Source organism: Pristiophorus japonicus, chromosome 30 (genome assembly GCF_044704955.1).
Source record: "Pristiophorus japonicus isolate sPriJap1 chromosome 30, sPriJap1.hap1, whole genome shotgun sequence".
Classification (NCBI taxonomy): Eukaryota; Metazoa; Chordata; class Chondrichthyes; family Pristiophoridae; genus Pristiophorus; species Pristiophorus japonicus.
The window spans coordinates 7,097,459-7,119,502 of NC_092006.1; the positions used below are offsets into that span (position 1 = coordinate 7,097,459).

A 22,044-nucleotide genomic window follows, 5' to 3' on the forward strand; every position below is an offset into this window, starting at 1 on the left:
ATAGTCATTATGGGTGGAGCTGCGGAATACCAAGGAGCAGAAAACGCTAGTGGGAGTTATATACAGACCAGCAAACAGTGGTAGTGATGTTGGGGACAGCATCAAACAAGAAATAAGGGATGCATGCAATAAAAGTACAGCAGTTATCATGGGTGACTTTAACCTACATATTGATTGGGCTAACCAAACTGGTAGCAATGCGATGGAGGAGGATTTCCTGGAGTGTATTAGGGATGGTTTTCTAGACCAATATGTCGAGGAACCAACCAGGGAGCTGGCCATCCTAGACTGGGTGATGTGTAATGAGAAAGGACTAATTAGTAATCTTGTGCGAGACCCCTTGGGGAAGAGTGACCATAACATGGTAGAGTGACACAGTTAATTCAGAAACTAGGGTCCTGAACTTAAGGAAAGGTAACTTTGATGGTTTGAGGCGTGAATTGGCTAGAGTAGACTGGCAAATGATATTAAAGGGTTGACGGTGGATAGGCAATGGCAAACATTTAAAGATCACACGGATGAACTTCAGCAATTGTACATCCCTGTCTGGAGTAAAAATAAAACGGGGAAGGTGGCTCAACCGTGGCTAACAAGAGAAATTAAGGATAGTGTTAAATCCAAGGAAGAGGCATATAAATTGGCCAGAAAAAGCAGCAAACCTGAGGACTGGGAGAAATTTAGAATTCAGCAGAGGAGGTCAAAGGGTTTAATTAAGAGTGGGAAAATAGAGTACGAGAAGAAGCTTGCCGGGAACATAAAAATTGACTGCAAAAGCTTCTATAAATATATGAAGGGAAAAAGATTAGTGAAGACAAACGTAGGTCCCTTGCAGTCGGATTCAGGTGAATTTATAATGGGGAACAAAGAAATGGCAGACCAATTGAACAAATACTTTGGTTCTGTCTTCACAAAGGAAGACATAAATAACCTTCCGAAAGTACTAGGGGACCGAGGGTCTAGTGAGAAGGAGAAACTGAAGGATATCCTTATTAGGTAGGAAATTGTGTTAGGGAAATTGATGGGATTGAAGGCCGATAAATCCCTGGGGTCTGATAGTCTGCATCCCAGAGTACTTAAGGAAGTGGCCCTAGAAATAGTGGATGCACTGGTGATCATTTTCCAACAGTCTATCGACTCAGGATCAGTTCCAATGGACTGGAGGGTAGCTAATGTAACACCACTTTTTATAAAGGGAGGAGAGAGAAAGTGGGTAATTATAGACCGGTTAGCCTGACATCAGTAGTGGGAAAAATGTTGGAATCAATTATTAAGGATGAAATAGCAGTACATTTGGAAAGCAGTGACAGGATCGGTCCAAGTCAGCATGGATTTGTGAAAGGGAAATCATGCTTGACAAATCTTCTGGAATTTTTTAAGGATGTAACTAGTAGAGTGGACAAGGGAGAACCAGTGGATGTGGTGTATTTGGACTTTCAAAAGGCTTTTGACAAGGTCCCATACAAGAGATTGGTGTGCAAAATCAAAGCACATGGTATTGGGGGTAATATACTGACATGGATAGAGAACTGGTTGGCAGACAGGAAGCAGAGAGTCGGGATAAACGGGTCTTTTTCAGAATGGCAGGCAGTGACTAGTGGGGTGCCGCAGGGCTCAGTGCTGGGACCCCAGCTCTTTACAATATACATCAATGATTTGGATGCAGGAATTGAGTGTAATCTCTCCAAGTTTGCAGATGACACTAAACTGGGTGGCAGTGTGAGCTGTGAGGGGGATGCTAAGAGGCTGCAGGGTGACTTGGACAGGTTAGGTGAGTGGGCAAATGCATGGCAGATGCAGTATAATGTGAATAAATGTGAGGTTATCCACTTTGGGGGCAAAAACGCGAAGACAGAATATTATCTGAATGGCGGCAGATTAGGAAAAGGGGAGATGCAACAAGACCTGGGTGTCATGGTACATCAGTCATTGAAAGTTGGCATCAGGTACAGCAGGCGGTCAATTTTGGTCTCCTAATCTGAGGAAAGTCATTCTTGCTATTGAGGGAGTGCAGCGAAGGTTCGCCAGACTGATTCCCGGGATGGCTGGACTGACCTATGAGGAGAGACTGGATCAACTGGGCCTTTATACATTGGAGTTTAGAAGGATGAGAGGGGATCTCATAGAAACATACAAGATTCTGACGGGACGGGACAGGTTAGATGCGGGTAGATTGTTCCCGATGTTGGGGAAGTCCAGAACCAGGGAATACAGTCTTAGGATAAAGGGTAGGCCATTTAGGACTGAGATGAGGAGAAACTTCTTCACTCAGAGAGTTGTTAACCTGTGGAATTCCCTGCCGCAGAGAGGTGTTAATGCCAGTTCATTGGATATATTCAAGAGGGAGTTAGATATGGCCCTTGCGGCTAAAGGGATCAAGGGGTATGGAGACAAAGCAGGAAAGGGGTACTGAGGGAATGATCAGCCATGATCTTATCGAATGGTGGTGCAGGCTCGAAGGGCCGAATAGCCTACTCCTGCACCTATTTTCTATGTTTCTATCTTATACGTTTCGATAAGATCACCTCTCATTCTTCTGAACTCCAGTGAATATAGGCCCAACCTACTCAACCTATCTTCATAAGTCAACCCCCTCATCTCCGGAATCAACCGAGTGAACCTTCTCTGAACAGCCTCCAACGCGAGTATAGCCTCCCTTAAATATGGAGACCAAAACTGCATTCAGTACTCCAAGTGTGGCCTCACCAATACCATGATCACCATCAGCTTCTCAAAGGAAATTAGGGATGGGCAGTAAGTGCTTACCTTGCTAGCAACACCCATATCCCAGGAATTTTTGAATTTGACCAGGATCAACTAATAACTGACAAACCAGAGGGAGGGTGAAGGATGTGATGAGCAGTCAGAAGGGCCATTCGTCCCATCGGAGCTCATCGGCCATGAAATTTCTACTCAACTGTCTCTCCAGTGACTCCAGGCTTTTTTCCTGCTACTGTGCTGCCCAGAGCCCATCGTTTCTCCTGAAGAACTTCTTTACCAAATCTAGGGCCAAACCTGTTTGCGAAACTTGGCTGTGTCAGCCATGGCTCAGTGGGTAGCACTCTCGCCTCTGAGTCAGAAGGTTAAGGGTTCAAATCCCACTCCAGAGAGCTTGTGCACAAAAATCTAGGTTGACGCTCCCAAGTACTGAGTGAGCGCTGCACTGACGGAGGGGCCGTCTTTTGGCTAAGACGTTAAACCGAGAGCCCGCCTGCCCTCTCAGGCAGACGTAAAAGATCTTATGGCCACTATTTCAAAGAGCAGGGGGAGTCCAGTGTCCTGGGCCAGAATTTGTCCCTCAAATCAAAGAAAGAAAGACTTGCATTTATATAGCGCCTTTCACGACCACCGGACGTCTCAAAGCGCTTTACAGCCAATGAAGTACTTTCGGAGTGTAGCCACTGTTGTAATGTCGGAAACGCGGCGGCCAATTTGCGCACAGCAAGCTCCCACACACAGCGACGTGCTAATGACCAGCTAATTTGTTTTTTTATGTCGATTGTGGGATAAATATTGGCCCCAGAACAGCGGAGATAAACTCCCCTGCTTTTTTTTTTCTCGAAAAAGTGCCGTGGGATCACTTACGTCCGCCCGAGAGGGCACACGGGGCCTCGGTTTAACGTCCCATCTGAAAGACGGCCCCTCCGACAGTGCGGCGCTCCCTCAGTACCGCCCCTCCGTACTGCCCCGTCTCATTTAATCAGCATCACTGGAGTGGGTGATCTGGGTCATTATCGCGTTGCTGTTTGTGGGAGCTTGCTGTGCGCAAATTGGCCGCCCGTGTTTCCCACAATACAACAGTGACTACACTTGGCTGCGGAGCGCTTTGGGACGTCCGGCGGCCACAAAAGTAGCAAGCCTTTCCTTTTCGAAAGTCCAGAACTGAATAGTTCCTTGCTGTGTTGCTGCAGTTAGTGTAGCTGGGTTTAGCTCTTGCCAGCTGGCATAACTCCAGCGTGGCAGTGTGACATGCGGAACAGGGCAGCGATCTGCAGTCTCTTTCAGTTTACTCTGCACAGTTCAGGAACAGTAGGTCCTGTCAGCTGTAACCTGGCAGCCAGCTGCAAAAGGACAGACAGGAGCTTGAAGGGGAACGGTAGGGATTTAACTCTGTCTGTGCGGTGCAGGGAGAGTGTCAGTCCTGGCGAATGGCATCTGTTTAGTCATCATCATAGGCAGTCCCTCGGAATCGAGGAAGACTTGCTTCCACTCTTAATATGAGTCCTTAGGTGGCTGAACCGTCCAATACGGGAGCCACAGTCCCTGTCACAGGCGGGACAGACAGTGGTTGGGGGAGACGGCTGACATGCAATCCGACTGTGACAGGCTACTCTCCGTTTTCTCACACAAGTACCGAAACACATGAGGTGCTATTGCGACAGGTGGCCAAAGCCCCCCTCCGACAGTGTGCGAAACCTCAGTACTGCCCCTCCGACAGTGCAGCGCTCCCTCAGTACCGCCTCTCCAACAGTACGGCGCTCCCTCAGTACCGCCCCTCCGACAGTGCGGAGCTCCCTCAGTACTGCCCCTCCGACAGTGCAGCGCTCCCTCGGTACCGCCCCTCCAACAGTACGGCGCTCCCTCAGTACCGCCCCTCCGACAGTGCGGAGCTCCCTCAGTACCGCCCCTCCGACAGTGCAGCGCTCCCTCAGTACTGCCCCTCCGACAGTGCGCAAAACCTCAGTACTGCCCCTCCGACAGTGCGGCGCTCCCTCAGTACCGCCTCTCCGACAGTGCAGCGCTCCCTCAGTACCGCCCCTCCGACAGTACGGCACTCCCTCAGTACTGCCCCTCCGACAGTGCGGCGCTCCCTCAGTACTGCCCCTCCGACAGTACGGCACTCCCTCAGTACTGCCCCTCCGACAGTGCGGCGCTCCCTCAGTACCGCCTCTCCGACAGTGCGGCGCTCCCTCAGTCCCGCCCCTCCGACAGTACGGCACTCCCTCAGTACTGCCCCTCCGACAGTGCGGCGCTCCCTCAGTACCGCCCCTCCGACAGTACGGCACTCCCTCAGTACTGCCCCTCCGACAGTGCGGCGCTCCCTCAGTACTGCCCCTCCGACAGTACGGCACTCCCTCAGTACTGCCCCTCCGACAGTGCGGCGCTCCCTCAGTACCGCCTCTCCGACAGTGCGGCGCTCCCTCAGTCCCGCCCCTCCGACAGTACGGCACTCCCTCAGTACTGCCCCTCCGACAGTGCGGCGCTCCCTCAGTACCGCCCCTCCGACAGTGCAGCGCTCCCTCAGTACTGCCCCTCCGACAGTGCGCAAAACCTCAGTACTGCCCCTCCGACAGTGCGGCGCTCCCTCAGTACCGCCTCTCCGACAGTGCAGCGCTCCCTCAGTACCGCCCCTCCGACAGTACGGCACTCCCTCAGTACTGCCCCTCCGACAGTGCGGCGCTCCCTCAGTACTGCCCCTCCGACAGTACGGCACTCCCTCAGTACTGCCCCTCCGACAGTGCAGCGCTCCCTCAGTACCGCCCCTCCGACAGTGCGGCGCTCCCTCAGTACCGCCCCTCCGACAGTGCGGCACTCCCTCAGTACTGCCCCTCCGACAGTGCGGCGCTCCCTCAGTACCGCCCCTCCGACAGTGCGGCACTCCCTCAGTACCGCCTCTCCGACAGTGCAGTGCTCCCTCAGTACCGCCCCTCCGACAGTGCGCGAAACCTCAGTACTGCCCCTCCGACAGTGCGGCACTCCCTCAGTACTGCCCCTCCGACAGTGCGCGAATCCTCAGTACTGCCCCTCCGACAGTGCAGCGCTCCCTCAGTACCGCCCCTCCAACAGTACTGCGCTCCCTCAGTACTGCCCCTCCGACAGTGCGGCGCTCCCTCAGTACCGCCCCTCCGACAGTGCAGCGCTCCCTCAGTACTGCCCCTCCGACAGTGCGGCGCTCCCTCAGTACCGCCCCTCCGACAGTGCAGCGCTCCCTCAGTACCGCCCCTCCGACAGTGCAGCGCTCCCTCAGTACCGCCCCTCCGACAGTGCGGCACTCCCTCAGTACTGCCCCTCCGACAGTGCAGCGCTCCCTCAGTACTGCCCCTCCGACAGTGCAGCGCTCCCTCAGTACCGCCCCTCCGACAGTGCGGAGCTCCCTCAGTACCGCCCCTCCGACAGTGCGGTGCACCGCTCCCTCAGTACTGCCTCTCCGACAACGCAGTACACCGCTCCCTCAGTACTGCCTCTCCGACAACGCAGTACACCGCTCCCTCAGTACTGCCCCTCCGACAACGCAGTACACCGCTCCCTCAGTACTGCCCCTCCGACAACGCAGTACACCGCTCCCTCAGTACTGCCCCTCCGACAACGCAGTGCGGCGCTCCCTCAGTACTGCCTCTCCGACAACGCAGTGCGGCGCTCCCTCAGTACTGCACTGGGCATGTCAAGCCTAGATGATGGGCTCAGGTCTTTGGAGTGGGACTCGAACCCACGACCTTCTGACTTACTGAGAACACTGAATCACGCCCCACAATGTAGGTTGCCACCATGTTCAAAACGAGAGTACAAGATAAGACAAGTTAAGCAAAAACAAGGCTTGCATTTATATAGTGCCTTTCAGACCTCAGGACGTTCCAAAGTGCATTACAGTCCCTCTCACTCCCCCTTCTCTGTAACCTCCTCTAGCCCCTACACCCCCTCCCTATCACTGTAACACCCTCCAGCCCCTACACCCCTCCCTATCACTGTAACCTCCTCCAGCCCCTACACCCCTCCCTATCTCTGTAACCTCCTCCAACCCTACACCCCTCCCTATCTCTAACCTCCTCCAGCCCCTACACCCCTCCCTATCTCTGTAACCTCCTCCAGCCCCTACACCCCTCCCTATCTCTGTAACCTCCTCCAACCCTACACCCCTCCCTATCTCTAACCTCCTCCAGCCACTACACCCCTCCCTATCTCTGTAACCTCCTCCAGCCCCTACACCTCTCCCTATCTCTAACCTCCTCCAGCCACTACTCCTTCCCTATTTCTGTAACCTCCTCCAGCCCCTACACCCCTCGCTATCTCTGTAACCTCCTCCAGCCCCTACACCCCTCCCTATCTCTAACCTCCTCCAGCCCCTACACCCCTCCCTATCTCTGTAACCTCCTCCAGCCCCTACACCCCTCCCTATCTCTGTAACCTCCTCCAACCCTACACCCCTCCCTATCTCTAACCTCCTCCAGCCCCTACACCTCTCCCTATCTCTAACCTCCTCCAGCCACTACTCCTTCCCTATTTCTGTAACCTCCTCCAGCCCCTACACCCCTCTCTATCTCTGTAACCTCCTCCAGCCCCTATACCCCTCCCTATCTCTGTAACCTCCTCCAACCCTACACCCCTCCCTATCTCTAACCTCCTCCAGCCACTACTCCTTCCCTATCTCTGTAACCTCCTCCAGCCCCTACAACCCTCTGAGATCTCCGCGCCCCTCCAATTCTGGTCTCTTGGACTTCCCCCGATTTCGCCTTCACCCGTCAATCCCCAAGTTCTGGAATTCCCTCCTTAAACCTCTCTGCCTTGCTCCTGCTATAAGGTCGTCGTCATCATCATCATCATCATAGGCAGTCCCTCGGAGTCGAGGAAGACTTGCTTCCACTCCAAAAATGGGTCCTTAGGTGGCTGAATAGTCCAATACGGGAACCACAGTCCCTGTCACAGGTGGGACAGACAGTGGTTGAGGGAGACGGCTGACATGCAATCCGACTGTGACGGGCTACTCTCCGTTTTCTCACACAAGTGGCCAGGATGCACATGACAGCCCAGACTGAGTGTCAGCTGGCTTTTCAACCTGTTTGACAACAACTTGCATAATAGCGCCTTTAAATAGCAAAACATCCCAAGGTACTTCACAAGAGCAATTATCAGACAATATTTGGTACCGATTCACATAAGGAGCTATTGGGACAGGTGATCAAAGGCTAGTAGATTTACATAGGACACACCTCAGGTTGCTGGAGAAATAACCACCAACGATGTCTCCGCAAGATCCTGCAAATCCCCTGGGAGGACAGACGCACCAACATTAGCATCCTCGACCAGGCCAACATCCCCAGCATCGAAGCACTGACCACACACTCGACCAGCTCCGCTGGGCAGGGCCACATTGTCCGCATGCCCCCCAGACACGAGACTCCCAAAGCAAGCGCTCTACTCGGAACTCTTTCATGGCAAACGAGCCAAAGGCGGGCAGAGGAAACGTTACAAGGGACCACCCTCAAAGCCTCCCTGATAAAGTGCAACATCCCCCACCGACACCTGGGAGTCCCTGGGCCAAAGACCAGTCCGCCCTCAGTGGAGGAAGTGCATCCGGGAGGGCACTGAGCACCTCGAGTCTCGTCGCCGAGAGCGTGCAGAAACCAAGCGCAGGCAGCGGAAGGAGCGTGCGGCAAACCAGTCCCACCCTCCCCTTCCCTCAACCACTGTCTGTCCCACTTGTGACAGGGACTGTGATCCCCGTATTCAGCCACCTAAGGACTCATTTTTAGAGTGGACGCAAGTCTTCCTCGATTCCGAAAGAATGCCAGTGATGTTGATGGTGATGACCTTAAAGGAGGAGAGAGGCGGAGAGGTTTAGGGAGGGAGTTCCAGAGCTTGGGGCCCAGGCAGCTGAAGGCACGGCCACCAATGGTGGAGCGATGGAAATCGGAGGATGCTGAAGGGACCAGAATTGGAGGAGGTTACAGAGATAGGGAGGGGTGTAGGGCTGGAGGTGGTTACAGAGATAGGGAGGGGTGTAGGGGCTGGAGGAGGTTACAGAGATAGGGAGGCGTGTAGGGGCTGGAGGAGGTTACAGAGATAGGGAGGCGTGTAGGGGCTGGAGGAGGTTACAGAGATAGGGAGGGGTGTAGGGGCTGGAGGAGGTTACAGAGATAGGGAGGCGTGTAGGGGCTGGAGGAGGTTACAGAGATAGGGAGGGGTGTCGGGGCTGGAGGAGGTTACAGAGATAGGGAGGGGTGTCGGGGCAGGAGGAGGTTATACAGAAGGGGGAGTGAGAGGGACTGTAAAGCTCTTTGGAATGTCCTGAGGACGTGAAAGGCACTATATAAATGCAAGCCTTGTTTTTGCTTACTTATTAACCTGTCTTATCTTGTACTCTCTTTTTGAACTTGCCAACCTACATTGTGGGGCTTGACTCGGGGTCCTTAGTAAGTCAGAAGGTCGTGGGTTCGAATCCCACTCCAAAGACCTGAGCCCATCATCTAGGCTGACATGCCCAGTGCAGTACTGAGGGAGCGCCGCACTGTCGGAGGGGCAGTACTGAGGGAGCACCGCACTGTCGGAGGGGCGGTACTGGGGGAGCGCCACGCTGTCGGAGGGGCGGTACTGAGGGAGCACCGCACTGTCGGAGGGGCAGTACTGAGGGAGCACCGCACTGTCGGAGGGGCAGTACTGAGGGAGCGCCTCACTGTCGGAGGGGCAGTACTTTCGGATGAAACGTCAAAGTGAGGCCCCGTCTGATTGATTGTAAGTGATCGCACGGCACTATTGAAAGAAGAGCAGGGCGTTTTTCCGGTGTCCCGGGGCCAACATGTCTTGCTCACCCAACACCACTTAAAGACAGAGTCACTGGTCACCCATCTTGTTGTTGATTGTGGGATCTTGCTGTGTGCAGTTACCCAGGGGCCGCGCAGCTCAGATAAGGCGCTGTGTAATTCCAAGTTGTCTTTTCAAAGCGTTTATTTTTTTTCTTGCCCTCCCTTTCCAGAAAAAAGTGGGAGAAGAGGCTGCAAAACAGAAAAATGAGCTCAAGGCGAAGACAGGTAAGAAAGGGAGCTCTCTTTCTCAATCTATTTATTTTAAGCGAGCACTGCCACAGCGCCTCGCTCCTCTCTGTTCCTGTGTTTCATTCTGGTTTCACAGCCGACTCTCTTGTGTCTCCTCCCGATCCCGGTGTCTCGGTGGGTGAATGGACTGTGATGGGGGATTGAGGTGGGGCGGTATTGCGTGCTTCAGAGCAAAGGCAGCGAAAAATCCAGCCAGGGGTTTCCCCCCCACCGTCCCGTCCCCCCCACCCCCCCCACTCTCGATCGTGGACTGAGAGAGGCCGGCTGTCCTGCCTCTCACAGTTGAGCATCCCGCCGGCTCTCCTGGTCTGGGCCTGGCCCGTGACGGATGGTCGCTGTTCGAGCAGGCGGCCTGTGCCCAGGGAACCTGCACCCCAGCGCTTCCAGGGGAGGGACACGAGAACAGCAGCAAGCCATTCAGCCCCTCGAGCCTGTTACATTAGGAACAGGAGGAGGCCCATTCAGCCCCTCGAGCCTGTTACACAGGAACAGGAGGAGGCCCATTCAGCCCCTCGAGCCTGTTACATTAGGAACAGGAGGAGGCCCATTCAGCCCCTCGAGCCTGTTACACAGGAACAGGAGGCCATTCAACCCCTCGAGCCTGTTACACAGGAACAGGAGGAGGCCCATTCAGCCCCTCGAGCCTGTTACACAGGAACAGGAGGAGGCCCATTCAGCCCCTCGAGCCTGTTACACAGGAACAGGAGGAGGCCCATTCAGCCCCTCGAGCCTGTTACACAGGAACAGGAGGAGGCCCATTCAGCCCCTCGATTCTGTTGGATAGGACCAGGAGAAGGTCCCTTCAGCCCCTCGAGCCTGTTACATTAGGAACAGGAGGAGGCCCATTCAGCCCCTCGAGCCTGTTACACAGGAGCAGGAGGAGGCCCATTCAGACCCTCAAGCCTGTTACATTAGGAACAGGAGTAGGCCCATTCAGCCCCTCGAGTCTGTTACACAGGAACAGGAGGAGGTCCATTCAGCCCCTCGAGCCTGTTACACAGGAACAGGAGGAGGCCCATTCAGCCCCTCGAGCCTGTTACACAGGAACAGGAGGCCATTCAACCCCTCGAGCTTGTTACACAGGAACAGGAGGAGGCCATTCAGCCCCTCGAGCCTCTTACATTAGGAACAGGTAGAGGCCCATTCAGCCCCTCGAGCCTGTTACATTAGGAACAGGAGGAGGCCCATTCAGCCCCTCGAGCCTGTTACATTAGGAACAGGAGGAGGCCCATTCAGCCCCTCGAGCCTGTTACACAGGAACAGGAGGAGGCCCATTCAGCCCCTCGAGCCTGTTACACAGGAACAGGAGGAGGCACATTCAGCCCCTCGAGCCTGTTGGATAGGACCAGGAGAAGGTCCCTTCAGCCCCTCGAGCCTGTTACATTAGGAACAGGAGGAGGCCCATTCAGCCCCTCGGGCCTGTTACACAGGAACAGGAGGAGGCCCATTCAGCCCCTCGAGCCTGTTACACAGGAACAGGAGGAGGCCATTCAGCCCCTCGAGCCTGTTACATTAGGAACAGGAAGAGGTCCCTTCAGCCCCTCGAGCCTGTTACATTAGGAACAGGAGGAGGCCTATTCAGCCCCTCGAGCCTGTTACACAGGAGCAGGAGGAGGCCCATTCAGACCCTCAAGCCTGTTACATTAGGAACAGGAGGAGGCCCATTCAGCCCCTCGAGTCTGTTACACAGGAACAGGAGGAGGCCCATTCAGCCCCTCGAGCCTGTTACACAGGAACAGGAGGAGGCCCATTCAGCCCCTCGAGCCTGTTACACAGGAACAGGAGGAGGCCCATTCAGCCCCTCGAGCCTGTTACACAGGAACAGGAGGAGGCCCATTCAGCCCCTCGAGCCTGTTGGATAGGACCAGGAGAAGGTCCCTTCAGCCCCTCGAGCCTGTTACATTAGGAACAGGAGGAGGCCCATTCAGCCCCTCGGGCCTGTTACACAGGAACAGGAGGAGGCCCATTCAGCCCCTCGAGCCTGTTGGATAGGACCAGGAGAAGGTCCCTTCAGCCCCTCGAGCCTGTTACATTAGGAACAGGAGGAGGCCCATTCAGCCCCTCGGGCCTGTTACACAGGAACAGGAGGAGGCCCATTCAGCCCCTCGAGCCTGTTACATTAGGAACAGGAGGAGGCCCATTCAGCCCCTCGAGCCTGTTACATTAGGAACAGGAGGAGGCCCATTCAGCCCCTCGAGCCTGTTACATTAGGAACAGGAGGAGGCCCATTCAGCCCCTCGGGCCTGTTACATTAGGAACAGGAGGAGGCCCATTCAGCCCCTCGAGCCTGTTACATTAGGAACAGGAGGCCCATTCAGCCCCTCGAGCCTGTTAGGAACAGGAGGAGGCCCATTCAGCCCCTCGGGCCTGTTACACAGGAACAGGAGGAGGCCCATTCAGCCCCTCGAGCCTGTTACACAGGAACAGGAGGAGGCCCATTCAGCCCCTCGAGCCTGTTACATTAGGAACAGGAGGAGGCCCATTCAGCCCCTCGATCCACCCTATCAACTCCTCTAATCATCTTAAACACCTCGATCAGATCACCCTTTAATCTTCTATACTCGAGGGAATACAAGCCCAGTCTGTGCGACCTGTTCTCGAGATTTAACCCTGTTAGCATCGGGGAGGGAGGGAAAGCATCCTATCTGCTTTCAAAATTCTCATCCTTGTTTCCAAATCCCTCCATGGCCCCTCGCCCCTCCCTATCTCTGTAATCTCCTCCAGCCTCACAACCGCCCCTCAATGTCTGCGCTCCTCCAATTCTGCCCTTGAGCATCCCTGATTATAATCGCTCAACCATCGGTGGCCGTGCCTTCAGCTGCCTGGGCCCCAAGCTCTGGAACTCCCTCCCTAAACCTCTCCGCCTCTCTCTCCTCCTTTTAAGCCGCTCCTTAAAACCCACCTCTTTGACCAAGTGTGTGGTCATCTGCCATAATTTCTTCTTTTGTGGCTCGGTGGCAAATGTATTTGTTTTGTCTTAAAACACTCCTGTGAAGTGCCTTGGAATGTTTTACCACGTTAAAGGCGCTGTATAAGAACATAAGAACATAAGAAATAGGAGCAGGAATAGGCAACCTGGCCCTTCGAGCTGATCTGATCATGGACTCAGCTCCACTTCCCCGCCCGCTCCCCATAACCCTTCACCTCTTATCGCTCAAAAATCTGTCTATCTCCGAGTTAAATATATTCAATGTCCCAGCCTTCACAGCTCTCTGGGGCCGAGAATTCCACAGATTTACAACCCTCTGAGAGAAGAAATTTCTCCTCATCTCAGTTTTAAATGGGCGGCCCCTTATTCCGAGACGATGCCCCCTAGTTTTAGTTTCCCCCATCAGTGGAAACATCCTCTCAGCATCTACCTTGTCGAGCCCCCTCATAATCTTCTACGTTTCGATAAGATCACCTCTCATTCTTCTGAATTCCAATGAGTAGAGGCCCAACCTGCTCAACCTATCCTCATAAGTCAATCCCCTCATCTCCGGAATCAACCGAGTGAACCTTCTCTGAACTGCCTCCAAAGCAAGTATATCCTTCCGTAAATACGGAGACCAAAACTGCACGCAGTACTCCAGGTGTGGCCTCACCAACGCCCTGTACAGTTGTAGCAGGACTTCCCTGCTTTTATACTCCATCCCCCTTTGCAATAAAGGCCAAGATTCCATTGGCCTTCCTGATCACTTGCTGTACAATTTGATGTTGCTTGTCATACCTGCTCACCACATGGACCCAGGGAACATTAAGAAAGGTATCTCAGTAAAGGGAAGTAGGCCATGCCTGAGGCTGCGATGGAGGGTGAGCTGACCCACATTCCTCTCCGCTGACGCACAGGTTAAAAGCCAGTTGAACAATCCTGTAGAATTATGTGTGTGGGTAGCAGAATTCCTCGCAAACGCACTCCCCGTGACCAAGCACCGGCTAAGTGATCGGGCCAGAACGTGGCAAATGGGATGAAATGTGAAGTTTTCCCTCTTTGGTAGGAAACATAGAAAAGCAGAGTATTTTTTAAACAGTGAGAGATTGAGAAATGTCGGTGTTCAGAGGGACCTGGGTGTCCTTGTGCACGAAGCACTTAGAGTTAACATGCAGGTTCAGCAAGTAATTAAGGAAGCAAATGGTATGTTGGCCTTTATTACAAAAGGATTTGAGTATAAGAGTAAAGCTGTCTTACTGCAATTATATAGGGCTCAGGTTTTGAGTAATAACATCAACAAATGTTATTATTAGCGCCTTTAACCTAGTAAAATGTCCCAAGGCGCTTCACAGCAGTGTTATAAGACAAAGCAAATACATTTGACACCCAGCCACGAAAGAAGAAATTACGGCAGATGACCAAAAGCTTGGTTAAAGAGGTCGGTTTTAAGGAGCGTCTTAAAGGTGGAAAGAGAGGCAGAGAGGTTTAGGGAGGGAATTCCAGAGCTGAAGACTAAGGACCTCTTATTGCAATTGTGTAGGGCTCTGGTGAAACCACACCTGGAGTATTGTGTACAGGGATATACGTGTCATCGAGGGAGTGCGACGAAAGATCACCAGACTGATTCCTGGGTTGGGAAGATTGTCCAATGAGGAGGGATTGAGGAGACTAGGCCTATATTTGCTAAAGTTTAGAAGAAGGAGGGATGATCTCATTGAAAAATACAAAATTCTTACAGGGCTCGACAGGGTGGATGCAGGGAGGGTGTTTCCCCCCGGGCTGGGGAGTCGAGAACCACAGTCTCAGGATTAGGACTGAGATGAGGAGGAATTTCTTCCCTCAGAGGGGGGTGAATCTTTGGAATTCTCTGCCCCAGGGGGCTGTGGAGGCTCAGTCTTTGAGTATATTCAAGACCGAGATCGATAGATTTTGGGATATTAGGGAATCAAGGGGTATGGGGACAGTGCAGGAAAGTGGAGTTGAGGTCAGTGATCAGCCATGATCTCATTGAATGGCGGAGCAGGCTCGAGGGGCCGAATGGCCGACTCCTGCTCCTGATTCTTATGGCTGCCTCTGGGGCTGGAGAATGATACATTTAGGAATACGTAGACAGTGAACCTGCGAATTACTGACCCCTCGGAGAATGCCATCAGCTACAGGTTTTCTTATGCAGGTATCGACCAATGTTGCTGCTAAGCTGTGCGGCCTTGCAGCGGTCTGGAGGTCCTGGGCAGGCCACCTGCCGGCTTTTATACGGGAGAAACCACGCACGCGTGTAACTTTGAAACTTTGAAGGTCACTTCCAAGGGGGTGCCGGCCATTGCATCGCGTGTACAACACAGAAACAGGTTCCGTAACATCGCCCGTCTCCGCCCCTGCCTCAGCTCACCTGCTGCTGAAGCCCTTGTCCGTGCCTCCGTTACCTTCAGACTTGACTATTCCAACGCACTCCTGGCCGGCCTCCCACATTCTTCCTACGTAAACTAGAGGTGATCCAAAACTCGGCTGCCCCCCGTGTCCTAACTCGCACCGAGTCCCGCTCACCCATCACCCCCTGTGCTCGCTGCCCCCGTGTCCTAACTCGCACCGAGTCCCGCTCACTCTTCACCCCCTGTGCTCGCTGCCCCCGTGTCCTAACTCGCACCGAGTCCCGCTCACCCATCACCCCCTGTGCTCGCTGCCCCCGTGTCCTAACTCGTACCGAGTCCCGCTCACCCATCACTCCCTGTGCTCGCTGCCCCCGTGTCCTAACTCGCACCGAGTCCCGCTCACCCATCACCCCCTGTGCTCACTGCCCCCGTGTCCTAACTCGCACCGAGTCCCGCTCACCCATCACCCCCTGTGCTCGCTGCCCCCGTGTCCTAACTCGCACCGAGTCCCGCTCACCCATCACCCCCTGTGCTCGCTGCCCCCGTGTCCTAACTCGCACCTAGTCCCGCTCACCCATCGCCCCCTGTGCTCGCTGCCCCCGTGTCCTAACTCGCACTGAGTCCCGCTCACCCATCACCCCCTGTGCTCGCTGCCCCCGTGTCCTAACTCGCACCTAGTCCCGCTCACCCATCACCTCCTGTGCTCACTGACCAACATTGGCTCCCAGTTAAGCAACACCTCGATTTCAAAATTCTCATCTTTGTTTTCAATTCCCTCCAGCCCCTACACCACTCCCTATCTCTGTAATCTCCTTCAGCCCCTACACCCCTCCCTATCTCTGTAACCTCCTCCAGCCCCTACACCCCTCCCTATCTCTGTAACCTCCTCCAGCTCCTACACCCCTCCCTATCTCTGTAACCTCCTCCAGCCCCTACACCCCTCCCTATCTCTGTAACCTCCTCCAGCCCTACACCCCTCCCTATCTCTGTAACCTCCTCCAGCCCTACACCCCTCCCTATCTTTGTAACCTCCTCCAGCCCCTACACTCCTCCCTATTTCTGTAACCTCCTCCAGCTCCTACACCCCTATGTCTACGCTCCTCTAATTCTGCCCTCTTGAGCATCCCTGATTATAATCGCTCCACCATTGGTGGCTGTGCCTTCAGCTGCCTGGGCCCCAAGCCCCGGAACTCCCTCCCTAAACCTCTCCGCCTCTCTCTCCTCCTTCAAGACGCTCCTTAAAACCCGACCTCTTTGACCCAGCTTTTGATCACCTGCGCTAATTTCTTCTTATGTGGCTCAGGGTCAAATTTATTTGTTTTGTCTTAAAACACTCCTGTGAAGCACCTTGGGACGTTTCACTACTTTACAGGCGCTATATAAATGCAAGTTGGTGTTATTCGGCCCAGCCAGTCCGTGCCGGTGTTTATGCTCCACTCGAGCCTCCTCCCGTCTTTCCTCATCTAAATCTATCCCCATTGTTCCCTTGTCCAGCCTCCCCTTAAATGCATCGATACAATTCACCTCAACCACTCCCTGTGGCAGCGAGTTCCACATTCTCACCGCGCTCTGGTTAGAGAGATTTCTCCTGAATTCCCCCATTGGGTTTCTTGGTGACGATCTTATAGCTTTGCAATTCCCACAAATGGAAACATCTTTACGCCTACCCTGTCAAACTCTTTCATAATCTTAAAGACCTCTTATTTGGTCACTCTTCAGCCTTCTCTTTTCTAAAGAGCCACAGCCCGTTCAGTCTTTCCCGATGGGTATAACCTCTCAGTTCTGGTATCATCCTGGTAAATCTTTTCGGCGCCCTCTCCAGTGCCTCCACATCCGTTTTATAATCATCATCATCATCACAGGCAGTCCCTCGGGATCGAGGCAGACTTGCTTCCACTCTTAAAATGAGTCCTTCGGTGGCTGAACAGCCCAATACGAGAGCCACAGTCCCTGTCACAGGTGGGACAGACAGCGGTTGAGGGAAGGGGAGGGTGGGACGGGTTTGCCGCACACTCCTTCCGCTGCCTGCGCTTGCTTTCTGCACGCTCTCGGCGACGAGACTCGAGGTGCTCAGCGCCCTCCCGGGATGCACTTCCTCCACTGAGGGCGGACTGGTCTTTGGGCCCAGGGACTCCCAGGTGTCGGTGGGGATGTTGCACTTTATCAGGGGAGGCTTTGAGGGTTGTCCCCTGTAACGTTTCCTCTGCCCGCCTTTGGCTCGTTTGCCGTGAAGGAGTTCCGAGTAGAGCGCTCGCTTTGGGAGTCTCGTGTCTGGGGGGCATGCGGACAATGTGGCCCTGCCCAGCGGAGCTGGTGGAGTGTGGTCAGTGCTTCGATGCCTGGTCGAGGCCACAAGTGTGCACAGTAACTCCAAGTGCGGTCTAACCAAGGTTAGATACAAGTTTAACATAACACCTCTGCTTTTCAATTTAGTCCCTCTAGAATTGAACCCCAGTGCTTGGCTTGCATTTTCTATGGCTTGGTTAACATGCAGTTAGTGATTTGAGTATCTGTACCCCGAGATTCTTTTGTTCCTCTACCCGTTTAGACTCTTATTTTCCAAGTAGTATGTGGCCTCCTTATTCAGCCTAACCAAAATGCACCATCTCTCGCTTCTCTACAGTGGAATTCATTTGACATTATCACGCCCATTCCACAAGTTTAACGCAGCCTTGTATTTTGTCGCCATCCTCCTCAGTATTAACTGCACCCCTCCAATTTGGTGTCGCCCGCAAATTTTTGAAATGGCACTTCCGATCCCCGAGTCCAGTTTGCTTATGGAAATAGGCCTCATTCCAGCCAGAGAGTTTGTGTTGGTTTTATGGTGTCTCAGGACACCGGGTATAATCAGCCGCTTTGCTCACTCTAGCGGACATCCTGGGCTCACTGCTGTCGAGGGAAAAGTGCAAAACAGGTCTCTACGGATGTGCCCCATAGGGTGGGGGGAGGGGGGCGGGGGGAAGCGGAGGGGGGAGGGGGTGTGTGAGGGGCGGATGGGGGCATGCGGGGAGCGGAGGGAGGGGCGGAGGGGAAGGGGCGGTGAGGAGGAAGAGGGCGGGGGATGGAGGGGGGGATGTTGAGGGGGGAGGGGGGCGGGCGGAGTGGGGGGGTGTGTGCAGAGGGTGGGAGCGCGTAAAGGAACAAACGTGGTCCCATTTAGAAATGGAAATCAAGTCATGAAAAGCTTGTTTGCTTGTTGAGAAATGTTGCACCTTGCAATCCTCCACACAGATCAGCTAGCGAAAACAGAGGAAGAGCGGAAGAAGGTTCAAACCGAGCTGGAGGAATTCAAGAAACTCTGTGCGGTGGTGGATATGACCAAAGAACTGCCAAAGTAAGAATCCCTCTGTCAAAGGGCATTGCAGCCCTGACAAGCACATGTGTGAGAGCGTGTGTGTGTGAGAGCGTGTGTGTGTGAGAGCATGAGAGTGTGAGAGCGTGTGTGTGTGAGAGCGTGTGTGTGTGAGAGCGTGTGTGTGTGAGCGCGTGTGTGTGTGTGAGAGCGCGTGTGTGTGTGTGAGAGCGCGTGTGTGTGAGAGCGCGTGTGTGTGTGTGAGAGCGCGTGTGTGTGTGTGAGAGCGCGTGTGTGTGTGTGTGAGCGCGTGTGTGTGTGTGAGCGCGTGTGTGTGGTGAGCGTGTGTGTGTGTGAGAGCGTGTGTGTGTGAGAGCGTGTGTGTGTGAGAGCGTGTGTGTGTGAGAGCGTGTGTGTGAGAGCGTGTGTGTGAGAGCGTGTGTGTGAGAGCGTGTGTGTGAGAGCGTGTGTGTGAGAGCGTGTGTGTGAGAGCGTGTGTGTGAGAGCGTGTGTGTGAGAGCGTGTGTGTGGTGAGCGTGTGTGTGGTGAGCGTGTGTGTGGTGAGCGTGTGTGTGGTGAGCGTGTGTGTGGTGAGCGTGTGTGTGGTGAGCGTGTGTGTGGTGAGCGTGTGTGTGGTGAGCGTGTGTGTGGTGAGCGTGTGTGTGGTGAGCGTGTGTGTGGTGAGCGTGTGTGTGGTGAGCGTGTGTGTGGTGAGCGTGTGTGTGAGAGCGCGTGTGTGTGTGTGAGAGCGCGTGTGTGTGTGTGAAAGCGCGTGTGTGTGTGTGAGAGCGCGTGTGTGTGTGTGAGAGCGCGTGTGTGTGTGTGAGAGCGCGTGTGTGTGTGTGAGAGCGCGTGTGTGTGTGTGAGAGCGCGTGTGTGTGTGTGAGAGCGCGTGTGTGTGTGTGAGAGCGCGTGTGTGTGTGTGAGAGCGCGTGTGTGTGTGTGAGAGCGCGTGTGTGTGTGTGAGAGCGCGTGTGTGTGTGTGAGAGCGCGTGTGTGTGTGTGAGAGCGCGTGTGTGTGTGTGAGAGCGCGTGTGTGTGTGTGTGAGCGCGCGTGTGTGTGTGTGAGAGCGTGTGTGTGTGAGAGCGTGTGTGTGAGGAGCGTGTGTGTGAGGAGCGTGTGTGTGAGGAGCGTGTGTGTGAGGAGCGTGTGTGTGAGGAGCGTGTGTGTGGTGAGCGTGTGTGTGGTGAGCGTGTGTGTGGTGAGCGTGTGTGTGGTGAGCGTGTGTGTGGTGAGCGTGTGTGAGGCGTGAGTTCGGGCCCAGGGGCAGCTCGGGCCCAGCCCACACTGTGCGATATGTGGGCGCACTGGGTCCGTGCAGCAGAGCTGGTCTCCAGTCGTCCTGGTTAACCCTTGCCCCTGGACCAAGACCTCGCTCTGTCAAGCCCCGTGTGGTGGCTGGTGTGCAACGGTCACCCCACGTTAAAACAATCCACCCACAGGCATCTTCCACCCTTCAGGATGTAGTTCGGGATCTGGAATATTAGGTCCTTCATTGAAACACCTGTGAACTCATTCCGTGGGAGCAAGTCATCCTCGACTCCGGGGAGCTGCCTACGAAGCAGAGTTAGCAATTAGACAAAAAAATACATCATTTAAAAATACTTTTTATTTTCCGTTCTGATTATTTTCAGATACAGATCACACTGACAATATTTCACAATCTTCTTCATAGAATTATCAATTTTGCAATTTTCAAAAAAAATTTTGTGTGTGATAGTCAAGACCAATATTACTATGAAAAGAATTTTAATTTAAAAAAAAATAACATGCATTTGTTTGAAATACAGTCTGCAGTCCTCAAATGGGAGTGGAGTTTTATTCAACCAGGATATAAATATTATAATTAGTGATGAATCGGTTATTTAAAGTGCAGAGGGCGAGAGCAACAGTGATACACAGCGAAAGTAAATAAATCGATTTCAGGTTGCAGCATTTTGGTTTCAAGATTTCAATAAAGTGAGGATTTCATACAAGGACCTAATTGCAGCTTATAGCCCAGCCCGCAGTCTCAATGTTAACTGCACCAGTCCTTTGTGAAAGGACACCGCAATAACACCTTCGTCCCATCGATCAAGCTTTGTTCTTCAGCATCTGCTTTATATAAACCTGTTAGAAACATAGAAACATAGAAAATAGGTGCAGGAGTAGGCCATTCGGCCCTTTGAGCCTGCACCACCATTCTATAAGATCATGGCTGATCATTCACCTCAGTACCCCTTTCCTGCTTTCTCTCCATACCCCTTGATCCCTTTAGCCATAAGGGCCACATCTAACTCCCTTTTGAATATATCCAACGAACTGGCCTCAACAACTCTCTGCGGTAGAGAATTCCACAGGTGGACATTTCGTCAAATGTGTGCACCCCGTGTACTTCAGCATCTGCCTCCTCTCTCTGAGGCACGAAATTGCTTTGATCCACCATGGACCGATCTTCCTCTGCCACGTGGTGGTTAGCAGGTTTTGCAGAGCTTGCAGCTCGTTTGCAAGCTCGTTGGAGGTGCCCCATTGTTCCACAGCTCTTGCAAACATACCCTTTGAAGCGGCATGAATAGGCTGAATGGAAGCCTCCATAATGCCAATAAGGTGTGAATTGCCTTGCATTCATCCTTTGTTGGGGACTCTGAGTCATCTGGGTCACCTGAGGCCTGCTGGCAGTTGCAGACTCATGGGTTCTGCCCTGTACATTTCTGCTCGCAAACACAGTTCCAGTTAATTTATGAACATTGCTAGCACTTGTGTGCTGAGAGATTTGTTTGGTGTTATTACTGGTGGACATAAACACCTGTGCTATCGTAATGGCCTTACTGATGGTCTCGTGGCCAATGCCCAGTACAAAAAAGTCTCTGAGCATTTGCTCCAGGTAGCCATCAAACTCACATTGTCCTTCAAGTCGCCTTAGCTCGGCGATGTAGCTCGCCACTTCCTGACCTTCAGATCGCTGGCACGTGTAGAACCGATACCTTGCCATCAGCACGGTCTCCCTCGGGTTAAGATGCTCCCGAACCAGTGTACACATCGCCTCATACGACTTATCTGTGGGTTTCACTGAAGCCAGAAGATTCTTCATGAGGCTGTAGGTTGGTGCCCCGCAGACTGTGAGGAGGACCGCTCTCCTTTTTGCAGCGCTTCCTTCTCCGTCCAGCTCGTTGGCTACAAAGTACTGGTCTAGCCGTTCGACATAGGCTTCCCAGTCCTCACCCTCCGAGAACTTCTCCAGGATGCCCACAGTTTGCTGCATCTTTGCGTTGGATTCTCGTCGCCGGTTATTGTGTTCCTAACAGGGAGGTTAAAGTAACAGTGACCTCAGTCTTTAATAAGATACGCCAGAGTGAGGAAGAGGCCTTAGGGGCCGGCTTATACACAGTGCTCCCAAGGGATGCTGGGATGCCTTGGGACTTCAGGGGATGCGCTCCCTGGTGGCGGAACATGGGAGTGCATGCTTTACAGATACACAACACGAAGCTCAATGATTCACCTTTCAGGCGGCAATAAAGCTTCAACTGAGTAAAGAACAATTTACACACCTACTCGAAAGTTGGCGCCTGGCATTCAAGGTCAAGGTTTGGTGAGTGTCAGTGTGAAGTCACACTGTTCTTACTCATACCTCCTTGCGCAAAGCTTATACTAATCAGGTCATGAGTAATAGCAAAATTGGGAGTGTATACTTAGCTACTGGAGGTGTACTCACAGCAACTGTGGCTCAG

General features: G+C 53.5%; 1 protein-coding gene across 1 annotated transcript in view; it reads left to right on the top strand.

Annotated features, from left to right (window-relative positions):
* The window catches only part of LOC139240184 (protein GOLM2-like), a 58,335-nt gene that overhangs the window by 25,848 nt on the left and 10,443 nt on the right, over positions 1-22,044 (top strand). Inside the window, exons 3-4 of the mRNA XM_070868609.1 lie at positions 9,686-9,740; positions 18,276-18,378. Of these exons, the coding sequence (XP_070724710.1) occupies positions 9,686-9,740; positions 18,276-18,378 (158 nt within the window). The remainder of the gene's footprint in view (positions 1-9,685; positions 9,741-18,275; positions 18,379-22,044) is intronic.